The 12,061-nt window shown below is 44.3% G+C and overlaps 1 protein-coding gene across 1 annotated transcript in view; it reads right to left on the minus strand.

The window, feature by feature from the left end:
* Positions 1–12,061, minus strand: part of PRDM2 (PR/SET domain 2) — a 52,697-nt gene that overhangs the window by 27,243 nt on the left and 13,393 nt on the right. The window contains exons 3-5 of the mRNA XM_053400527.1: positions 11,292–11,409; positions 10,125–10,228; positions 9,076–9,228 (exon numbers count right to left, since the gene is read on the minus strand). Coding sequence (XP_053256502.1) covers positions 9,076–9,228; positions 10,125–10,228; positions 11,292–11,409 — 375 coding nt within the window. The remainder of the gene's footprint in view (positions 1–9,075; positions 9,229–10,124; positions 10,229–11,291; positions 11,410–12,061) is intronic.

A 12,061-nucleotide genomic window follows, 5' to 3' on the forward strand; every position in this document is an offset into this window, starting at 1 on the left:
AACATAGTAAGAGTTCTGCTGGTTCAGACTGAAGGGTGCCCATTTACTCCAGCTTCCTGTTCTCAGTGACCAACAAGATGCCCATCAGAAAACCACAAGCAGGACAAGAATGAAACAATACTCTCCCCACCAGTTTTAGCTTATGTAAGAGAACTGCAGAACAGAAAACACTCTGACCTGATAAGAGTATCAACTGTTTTACATTCACTATCATACAGTTCTTTATTGAAAGTTAACAACATTGCCCAAAGTCTCCTGAGTAACTTCATGACCAGGCACGTACACAAACATTCTGGGTCATGCTGACATATTCTGATGCTCCCCATCCTCCATAGATACTGTAATAGAAGTCAAGGCTGCTTTTAACCGATAGCATGAACAGCTAGCCCAGAGGAGCTTCTCATATGAATTTGCACACAGTTGTTGTGATGCAATTATTTTTTCCACTATACTGTGTTGGGATACTGCCATGGAGATAAAGTCCATCTGAGCCCCAAGCCGGCTGCCGGACGATCCATCAATCTCCCGTAGACACACAGTATCAGCAATTAGCGACACGAAGCCTCAGAAACAGTATTCCACATTCTTAGGCTGGTGCACACTCTATCAGCGAATTCACACAGCGAGAGATGCACAGCAGGAGAGCATATTTACAGTTTATTAAGCATTGGTCAGAACAAAGAAAAACATGACCGCCTGCATCGGTATGCTCAGGCAACAAGAAGAAAACGAAAGCAACTGAAAACATAAACATCCTGTGAACAGGAAATACGCAGATTCTGTGACTCACAAAGCCTGCTCCCTTTTAAGGTGGAACGGAAATATCCTAACATCCTCCCTCTTTCCGTGTAACCTGTAGTACCTGTGGTTCAACCCAATTGCAACCTTTGTACGTAAACCTTAAGTTGTTCTCTGTTAACAACCTTAGACAACAGATCAACAGGAATTTCATTTCCTGGCATGTAGGACACCTGAATGAGTCCTTTCTGAATACACTCTCTTGCACGATGTAGCTTAATCTGCAAGTACTTGGTTCTTTGCTTGCAACTCTCTGAGTTCAGCAAAGCCAAACAAGATCTATTGTCTTGATACACTTGTATAGGACATTTCACAGAAACGCCGATGTCCTTAAACAGTTGCATCAACCATTCACAATCCATGAGTGAAAATGACAGAGCATTGAGTTCTGCTTCACAGGAACTTAGGCTCACTGTCGTCTGCTTTTTGCACAACCAGTCAAACAGGCAGTGGTTGTACATGTAGCATACTCCAGAAGTGCTTGTACCATCCGTGGTGTCACTTCCAAAACTTGCATCTGCAAAGATTTCAAGACCTCCAGTCTTCTGACTGGTGAACCTCAGCCTGTAGTGCATAGTCCCTTTCAAATAGCGGGCTATGCGCTTCAGAGCTTTCCAATCCTGAACAGTAGGATTGTTGGCATGTCTGCTAAGCAGGTTAGTGCTTACAGCTATGTCAGGTCTTGAACATATAGCAATAAAATTCAACTTGCCTAGAATGCATCTGTACAGCGTTGTGTCAGAAAACGCTTCAGCAGTACTATCTACCTGGTAACCTGTCACCATCGGTGTGTCTGCTGGGTTTGCATCAACCAAATTCAACCTGGTTAATACATCAGTAATTTTCTGTGTTTGGTGTACCAGAAAATTACCTGCTTGGTCCCTCTCCACCTGCAGAGAAAGATAGTTGGATACCTCACCAAGATCCTTCATGTCAAAGTGCTCCTTCAGCTGAGCTAGGGTGCTTTGGTAGAAAGCCTGATTCTTCCAACACATCAGAAGATCATCAACAAAACATAAACAATACAGTTTGTTTTGCCCCTCCTCCTTGACAAACACACATGGATCAGCTTTGCCCTGGTGAAAACCTAGAGAAAGCAACGTCTCAGTGAGTTTTGTGTTCCAACACCTGGCACTCTGCTTGAGACCATATAAGGATTTCCGCAGTTTACAGACCATTCCCTTCTGTATCTGCATTCCATCAGGTGGAAGCATGTACAGCTCCTCCCCCAAAATCCCGTACAAAAAAGCTGTATTAATGTCATGATGGGAAACATGCAGTTTCTCCTCTGCAGCGATCTTGAGCATCAGCCGAATGCTCTCATATTTGACGGTGGGCGAGTAGGTCTCGTGGTAATCCTGTCCCGGTACTTGTGAAAAACCTCTGGCAACCAATCTGGCTTTGTGTCTGACAACCTTGCCATTCTGGTCTGTCTTGGCCTTGAAGACCCATTTGCTGCCAACCAGTCTCATTCCTGGGACTACCGGTACCAGCTCCCAAGTTTGGTTCCTGTTCAAGGAATCAACTTCAGCCTTCATGGCATTAAGCCAAGGCTCAGCATCTTTGGAGGTTAACTCCTGAACCTCTTTGAAGCTTGAAGGTTCCCACACCTTCTCTGAGCTACTAAGAACAGCAGTTGCCGTCTTAGCAAACTCATCAGCAAATCTCTTCGGAGGTCTGCCTTTGGTCGCCCTTTCAGACCTGCGAACCAGACGCAAGTCTTCTGGACTCATCTCCTCCTTCTTAGGAGAAAAGTGACCAATGGTGAACAGTGGTTCTTCCAGTTCATTGTCAGACGCATCAGATGGTCTGACTGAGGCCTTTGCACTCTTGTAGTCTGCTGTGTCATCACTGTCGCTGACATTAGCAGCAGCGCCGCCCACTGAACTGGAATCCGAACTCTGATCATCATCATCATCTTCATCATCATCATCCTCAGCTTCCTCAACATGATCTGCTTTTTTCACATCACCTTCATCTTCCTCTGGGTAACTCTGGAAAATTCCCACATTTCCCCCCCACTTAGGATTGTACTCAACACTCCTTGTGAACTTTATGGACTTAGAGTCAGTCATCCATATCCTGTATGCACCTTTTTCGTACCCCATGAACAAACCATGTGCCCCACGCTTCCCAAGCTTGTTGCTCTGTGGGGTGTGTACCCACATGTCAGAACCAAAGATTCTCATGTGCTTGATGCATGGTTTCTTACCAAACATCTTCTCATAGGGAGTACAACCAATAGGTGATGACAGTCTGCGATTAAAAGAATAAACAAACGTTGACAGAGCTTCCCCCAAAACTTCTCAGGGAGATTTGCATCATGCAACAAGGTTTTCATTCCTTGCAGCAACGTTTGATTTGCTCGCTCCACAAGCCCATTCATCCATGGCGATCTAGGCGTTGACAAGTCATGCTGGATTCCCTTCTCAGTCAGGAAAGCTTCAAACTGCTGAGAAGTGAACTCCCCGCCCCGATCAGTAAACAGACAGCCGATACGTTTACCGTGAACATTCTGCAACCAAGCACAGAATGCCTTGAACCTAGGAAACGCTTGCGATTTCTGCTCGAGCATAAACACATGAATGTACCTGGAAAAAGAATCAATTAGAACCATGAAGTACCTTGCTCTACCCAAAGAGGGCGCAAGTGGACCAACCAGGTCTGCATGAACTAGCTGGTAGGGTTTGGAAGCCTGCCTGCTAGACTCCTTGCCTTTTGGAGCAACCTTCACCTTGTTCTCTGCACAGGATACACATTTCATGTGAAACTTACAGGGTTTGATGTTCAAACCTTCAACCAACCCAGGCATCTTGGCCAGCGCTTGCCAAGAGAGGTGACAAAATCTTCGATGTGCATCGTGAATGCATCCTGCATGAAGAACTTTGTTAGTTTGTGCAACACAACAAGAATCAGCATTAGACACAACAACAGCATTGTCATCATAAGTTATACAGAATAAGCCATCCATAAACTTTGCATACAAAATGTCCTCTGCCTTTTCTGATGACACAGACACTCCTCTGGAAGGATATCTCAAAACCACGCCCAGTCAGCTGTGGGACACTAAGCAAATTGTCCGCAGCACCTGGAACAAAAAGTACATCTCTGATGGTAGTGTGCAGACTTGCAAGTTTCACAGTCCCTACTCCTGCAATTTGCAATGTCCTTCCATCAGCCAGGTGGATCTCTCCATCTTGAGGTGTGAAGGAGATAAACAGGTGCTTATCTTTTGAGAAATGGCGGCTCGCACCAGAGTCGACGACAAACCTGGCCTTGGCCTTTGGAACAGGTTTTCTGGCAAGCAAAACCTTGTTTTCCACCGGCGTGGGCTTTTGCAGCTTGCCCCCTGCTCCTGGCCATCAGACTTGCCTTTAGCCTTTGGTGAAGCTGTGCCAGCAAACAAAACCTTGTTTTCCACTGGCGTGGGCTTTTGCAGCTTGCCCCCCTGCTCCTGGCCATCAGACTTGCCTTTAGCCTTTGGTGAAGCTGTGCCAGCAAACAAAGCCTTGTTTTCCACTGGCGTGGGCTCTTCACCCTCCCTCTGCTTCTGGCCATCTGCAGGCATCTTGCTCTGTTTACCTCTGGCCTTCTGGCCTCTGCAAAGGCGATGACCTTGGTTCTCACGAGAATCAGAGCACTCAGCTGCCTACTCCTTGGCTCCCCCTGGAGGCTGGAATGCTGCCTGGGATGACGTGACAGTCAGCTCCCCCTGCAGCTTGCAAATGGTGCCCTCAGCATCCCTGCATTCACTTGCATCCTGGGAAACAGCCAGGACCTCCAATGCAGTCAAACTCTGGGCTGGGATGATTGGCAGATGGGCTTTTTTCAAAGCATTCCACATCTTACGTGCAGTCACGTTGCCAGCTAGCGTGGCAATTTCCTCCAGAGAGACGGACAAGACTATTACGTCAATGGCCCTCAAATTCTGGGCTCTCCATTTCTCTGTCAGAGGAACTAGAGGGGCTTCAGACACAGTATGCCATACTCCAAACTGACGCAGCAAACTCTCACACCATTTTGCCCAGGTCTGATAATTGTGCCGATTTAACTTTGGGCACTCAGTGGCCTCAGAAGCTTGGAAAAACTCCATTCCAGCTTTTTGCTTTAGCCGTGAGCCTTTTGTGCTTTCAAAGACGTCTTATCTCGGCAGCTCATTAATCACGATGCCTCTGGCTCGGCTCCCATGCCAATTAGACCAGCCGGACATCAGAGACTCTTGCCAGCAAACAGAAAAGCCTTATTTTGCTTTTGCTTTTCCACACATACCTCAGCAGTCTGTCGCAGTCTTACCCTCCTGTAAGTGCCGTGAATCTGGGCCCATAATCTGTTGTTGGGATACTGCCAGGGAGATAAAGTCCATCTGAGCCCCAAGCCGGCTGCCGGACGATCCATCAATCTCCCGTAGACACACAGTATCAGCAATTAGCGACACGAAGCCTCAGAAACAGTATTCCACATTCTTAGGCTGGTGCACACTCTATCAGCGAATTCACACAGCGAGAGATGCACAGCAGGAGAGCATATTTACAGTTTATTAAGCGTTGGTCAGAACAAAGAAAAACATGACCGCCTGCATCGGTATGCTCAGGCAACAAGAAGAAAACGAAAGCAACTGAAAACATAAACATCCTGTGAACCGGAAATACGCAGACTCTGTGACTCACAAAGCCTGCTCCCTTTTAAGGTGGAACGGAAATATCCTAACATACTGTACCTTTGTCTGTATGTCGTTTTGCAACAATATAGCTGTAAAAAGGTAGCTAAAATACTTTAAACAGTGCAATGCTAAGCATGTTTACTAGGAGGTAAATCACATTGTCTTCAACGGGTCTTAATCCTGGGAACGCACACATAGGATTTCAGCCTAAGTGCAAGATGAATCACTGGGCCCAAGGCAGCATCCACTAGAGTTTTTTTTCAAAACACTCAAATGTAAAGTTGCTGAACTTCTGGAAAAATATTCAACTTGTCCCTTAGATCAATATCCATACCTATGGACTGGAATGTAGCCAATCTAACACCAGTTTTGTAAAAGCAATCCAGGGGGAATTCAAGGATATGCAGGGAGGAAAAGAGGGAGAAGGATACCAGTTGCTGGAAATCACAGGAGGGGAGAAAACTCTTGTGCTTGTGTCCTGCTTATGGGTTTCCCACAGGCATCTGGTGGGCCACTGTGAGAACAGGAGGCTGGACTACACGGATCTTTGGTCTAATCCAGCAGGACTCATCTTATATTGGATAAAAACTAATCCTTTTATTGAATCAAAACACAATTCTAAAAAACCCCACAATTTTACCATATTTTCAGAACACTTTTCAACCGTTATGATTCTCAAAGAGGTTCACCAAATTTTTTTTTTAAAAAATCAGATTTTTAGCACAATTAACAGAGCCATGCTACCAGGGGCTCTCAATGGTATTCAGCAGGTTGTTCCTGGCACTGTTTCCTTGGAAAGTTAGTGGTGGCTTTCCACCTATATAAAGGATCTCAAATCACGTCTGTTGAAAAAACTGACAGCTGACACTCAAAAGGCTGAGTGCCATAAGTCTCCTCCCCTCCAAGAATAAACAGGTAGTGGAAATAATTTACTGTATTTTTTTGCTCTATAAGACACACCAGACCATAAGATGCACCTAGTTTTTGGAGGAGGAAAACAAGAATCCCAGAATCCCAGAAGCCAGAACAGCAAGAGGGATCTCTGCGCAGCAAAAGCAGTGATCCCTCTTGCTGTTCTGGCTTCTGGGATAGCTGCGCAGCCTGCATTCGCTCCATAAGACGCACACACATTCCCCCTTACTTTTTAGGAGGGGAAAAGTGTGTCTTATAGAGCGAAAAATACGGTAATTTTGTTACAGCTTCCTAATAATTCCTGGATCTAGGTGCTCTGAAATTGTGATGAGGTGACATATTCAAGGATTAATAAAAACCTCATTCTAATTACATAGGCAAGATAGCAAAACATAAAAGGCTGAAGATACATAACTCTACTGAGGAAAACATATTAGCATTAAAATGGGTTTGGCTAATTATCATTGATTAACAATTTGATTAGATCACAGAAGTCTACAATTTGACACACATAGGTAAGTTTTGTTCAGATTTTGACTATAGCAGAAGGTTAGTATAAATTTAGAACTGACCGAGAAAGGAAAACGCACTCTACAAGTAATGCTATTATCTACACAAGTGTGCAGTGACATAGAATTAAAAATATCCAAGGTACCTTATAATATTTTTAAAAGTCAACTATGATAAACAGCAACATTAAACACCACCATCACAAAACATCAACAGCAAAATGAGCCAAATAAAACAACACAGAAGAAGAAACAGTATCAGGTAATTCTGTAGTCACCAATGCAACATTTGTAACCTTCTTCTCATAATATCTGGTGTTTTGGCTAATACTATTAACATTAAACTGTTTGTTTCTGAATGTGATTACAAAAATAACCAAGGATGTCACTGGTAGTTTTCTTGTTTTCTTGTAACAATGTTTTCTTGTTAATGCACCTTAAAAAGTTATGATCAATGTAACAGTTTTGCAACCTCAAGAATTTATCTGTAACTTGGATAAGTGTTGTCTCGAAAAGCATGCACCAATTCCACCCCTACCCCGCATCAACAGCAATATACATAAAGAGTAAATGTTTCATGGCCAAGTGTCAAACGTACAGTAATGTTTATTGGAAACAATGGAGAAAAAGGTTTTCTGGCAAATGACCTGTGACCAATGGAACATAACCAAGGCACTTGTCAGGGTGTCCTGTTGAGCCAGAAGAGGTTTAGTCATGCTGGCTGCATGACCCGGAAAACTGTCTGTGGACAAATGCCAGATCCCTTGGCCTGAAGTGAGCGCCGCACCCCATAGTCAAGTTTGACTGGATTTAACCATCCTAGTTTTACTTTTTACTAGGAACTATACCATATTTTTTTTAAGGGATGCGGGTGGCGCTGTGGTCTAAACCACTGAGCCTAGGGCTTCTGATTGGAAGGTCGGTGGTTCCAATCCCGCGATGGAAATGAGCTCCTGTTATTCGATCCCAGCTCCTGCCAACCTAGCAGTTCAAAAGCATGTCAACGTGCAAGTAGATAAATAGGTACCACTCCGACGGGAATGTAAACGGCGTTTCTGTGCGCTGCTCTGGTTTCGCCAGAAGCGGCTTAGTCATGCTGGCCACATGACCCGGAAAAACTGTCTGCGAACAAACATTAGCTCCCTCAGCCAATAAAGCGAGATGAGCGCCGAAACCCCAGAGTTGTTCGCCACTGGACTTAACTGTCGGGGTCCTTTTACCATTTATTTATTTTTTAAAAAAGAGACAATTCTTGGCTTACAACTTACAAACCAGAAGAAAAGATAGGGCACCTAAAGGAAAGAGGAGTGGAAGGAGCAACACTTCATTAAAGGGGGAAAAGCATGCCTTCAAGATGGCTAGCATGTCAGAGCTGTGTCAGAAAAGGCCACAGGGTCTTTCCCCCCATTACATACAGAAGAGTCGAGATCCTGGCAGTAGAAAGGACTGTTTGACATCAATGTTAGGGTTCCCTCCAGAAGGGTCAAGGACTGCATGTCACGAAGCAAAACGATGGGTCAAGCAGCCAACTAGGGATTTATGGGCTGTATCCCACTAAGAACAGACCCACTGAAACCAATAGACCTAAGTTACTCGTGCCCATTAATTTTAATGGGTTTAATCTGAGTAGGACTAACCACTGGATACAACCCTATGTCATAAAACATCAGACGCAATGTACTGCAATTGCACATATCCCTCAAATGGAACATTTAACTGTGGTCACCAATCTATTTCTAACGTGGCCCTTATTCAGTTTATTTGGAAAACCTATACCCCACCCTTTCAAATGCATTTGAAACAATAAGGATGGACCACAACTTTAAAAAAACATATATGCAAAACAAGCAATCTTACCATTGAACGGCAGTATCTTGCAAAGAGATGTATGGGAGACCCCCAAAGTCACTGAGAAAGAGCTGAACAGCTTTTTAAAAAGTCATACTTCTGGCCCATCTAGCCTAGCACAGCTCCCCACCCCCAAAGAGCTAAGGCTATGCTTTTTACCAAAGAACTTTTAAAGTGGAAGATGCCACGAACTGAACTTGAGAGCTTCTGGCTGCCAATCGGGTACTCCGCCACGAAGCTATGTTGCATCTCCTGTAGTAGCAGGTTGCACTTTTGCACAGCAGCAATGGGAAGACAGGGTATTGAAATTTGTACAAAGGCAACTGATATAAGCAGAGGCACTGCTACCTTTAAAGTTTTGTAGTAGATGGTTCTGTTGATCTCCAAAGGGAATAGGTTCTGCTCCTTTCCTGAGCGAGCCCAGTTCACATAGCGCAGCCAGTTCCCCTTCTCTGGATCTGTGGCATCAACACACATCCATCCCAAGTTTGGGTAATAGACCTTGTGAGGTTGAACGTATGTGTGCATGGAGACAGAGAGGAGGAAAGAAACAAAAGTACTCATTAATCACGAGAGCATGCACCCATCGTCTCAGTTTCAAAATGTGGGCATTTTATATGACTGGGTCCATATGGAGCACCACTGGATGATCCCTGGGAGACTGAAGACCACCTACTCACATGGCTGTGCTGACAGGAAGTTGCTCTCTGGAGTGGGAAGTTTGGGCTTTAGGCCTATTTTTTGCTACTCACTGGTGGTGGTGGCGGAGAAAGGGATGTGCAGCAACAAGATCATTCACTTTGGAATCTGTCTTAACTACTGCATCTGCATTAGATTAAGGCTGGATGCATAGTGAAGCAGGATAAGCAATAAGGACAACTTTTGCAGACACTATCCTGCACAGTATTTATTGAGAATTTACAAGAGAATTCTTGCCTTCCTGGCACATTTCAGCACTTGAGGATGTGGAGCAGGACCAGCAAGGAATGGCCGAAGGAGTCTTCTGGGGGAAAACAGGGAAGCCCAAAGGGTCACACCTGGCCCCCAAGCAGGACTCGCTCTATACATCAGACATGATTTTATAAGTATTTATCATGTCCCTCTTAATAGTCTCTTACCCCTACTTCTCAGAAACTAAAAAGCAGACAAACTATGGCTTGGTCTAAAAATGACAGCTACCATAGCAAGAGAGTTAAGCTAAATTTAAAATCTAATTAGATTTCTGTTTGCTTTTGGTGATCCTTACAACCAGGAGAAAAACTATCTACAGTTTATTTTACATGCTTTATTGTTTGATAGTGATGTCGTTAGCTACCATGAGCTACTTTTTAAAAAGGATTATAGAACTTTCAAATCATTTTATATAAAAAAGGAATTGCTCATCAGTCACTGCTTACCTCCCACATGTACACATTGCTTTTAACCTGAGATCGTTTCTTCTTGTCACCAGCAAACGGACCAAACTTTCTGCCTCTGAAAATTGGCTTTGTTGCCCAGACACCTGAAGATCAAATGAGGAACCACAATCAGACTCTTTGGCAGTATTGCATACTTCAAAACCATGCAACACTGCTTAACGACAACAAAGCGATTCCATAAATACACTGTAACTTTGCCTGGCTAAATAAAGGGGGGGGGGGCAGAGAATCCAAAAAGAGGGGAGGGGGAACAAGCATATCACAAACTAATGCAACTAATAGCAAAACACATGAAACAGAAAAAGCAGTAAAATGCCAGGATGCTGATGACTACATAATCTGGGGCTGGGAACTGGGAGGCGGGCAGTAAAAATGGATACAATCTGCTGGGAGAGGGGACCTGGATCAAGGCTCTGAAGGGGTAATCTCCAGTGTTCAATTTTAGATGAAAGGTTGGTAGAACCTGAGATGTAAGGCAAAATAGACAGGCACACTTTTTTGGGGTGGGAGGTGGGGGGGGGGAGAAACCAGCCTGTCCCACCTTTCGGTGTTCTACATCTCCACCATCCCTGGGAAACAATCCTGAATACACCTACGTTTCCTGGATGACCTTAAGAGACAAAACCTGCTCTCATGGGACCCAGATGTATCTCTTTGTGGGCAGCTTGCTATTGTATCCATGGGGGCAATTTCAATGATAGCAATATGTGTAAAGTCTACTCATTCAGGGACGCCTCTTCTACACTTCAACTTGCCACCCCAAGGACTGCAAACTGTTTGGTTGCCAAGGATAAGTATCAGGGTTTTAGAGGTGTGAGTAATGTCCGTACACCAACTGGGCTTAATAACTTGGAAAGCCTTTGTCCAAACCTCAAAACAAAACATTCAGCTTTGGGCTGCCATTTGCCAGTAGTGCTGCTGATCTAAGTTCACCTCAAACCAGGTAGTGCTGTTGACTTTAGAGTGCAGGAGACAACATATGACACTAAACTGGATACCACATTTCAAACCATGGGCTGAGGGTGCATCATGTAGTCACCTTGTCGTAGCAAATCCTGAGAAGGATTCCACCCCACACTCCCCAGGTTAAACAGTCTTCAGTTCAAGCAGCCTCTCTGCCCGCAGCTTGTTTCTAGATTTACTTACCAAGCCGTGTCTTGTCAACAGCAGATGGGAGAAGTCTCACTTCCTCAGGAAGTCCTTTAAGCACGTGCTCAGGTACGTCGGCCAAAGTCTCAACTGATACTGAAGGCTCCGTTGAGTTCTATGAAGAAAACAAAACAAAACAAAAATAGGAAGGGGACAGCCCAACGGTAAACACATGGCAGAATCTGACAACCCACCTGCGTTACAACTGGCAGCACAACACAAGAATCCATAAACAAAGCAGTGTTGCAATTGCTGGCATTTCAACTTCACATAAACACTAGTTTACCAAGCACATTTGAAAATGATGATATTAAGAGAAACACTGCAAATCCTTCATGCAATGCATAATCTACTCAGTGATCCACCAGATGCTGTGACGGCCAGCAGGATACGTGACTTTTTAAACTTAGAGAGGGTAGGGCTATCACTAGCTACTAGACATACTAAACAGAAATGCAGCTTTCATTTTCAGACACACAATATGCAAGAACAAACAAGGAAGGTGGGATGTCTCCAATATGGTTCTGCTTGTTGTATGGTTCTTAATGCCATTTCTTATAAGGAGTCTGCAAAGCAGATTATGATGGTCTACATCTGGGCTTTATTCTAGGTGATGGATCACAACTTTCCCTAAAAACCATGTTCCTCACCTACTACAGACAGCTGGCCTAAGCATCTCTACCTGTATTTGAATATATTCTTCCCCTTTGCCCCCAAGTATTGTGGGATGGCTCTTGACTTTGGGAGCCAATTGTGTACTGATATGC

The sequence above is a fragment of the Podarcis raffonei genome, chromosome 8 (assembly GCF_027172205.1).
Source record: "Podarcis raffonei isolate rPodRaf1 chromosome 8, rPodRaf1.pri, whole genome shotgun sequence".
Taxonomy (NCBI): Eukaryota; Metazoa; Chordata; class Lepidosauria; order Squamata; family Lacertidae; genus Podarcis; species Podarcis raffonei.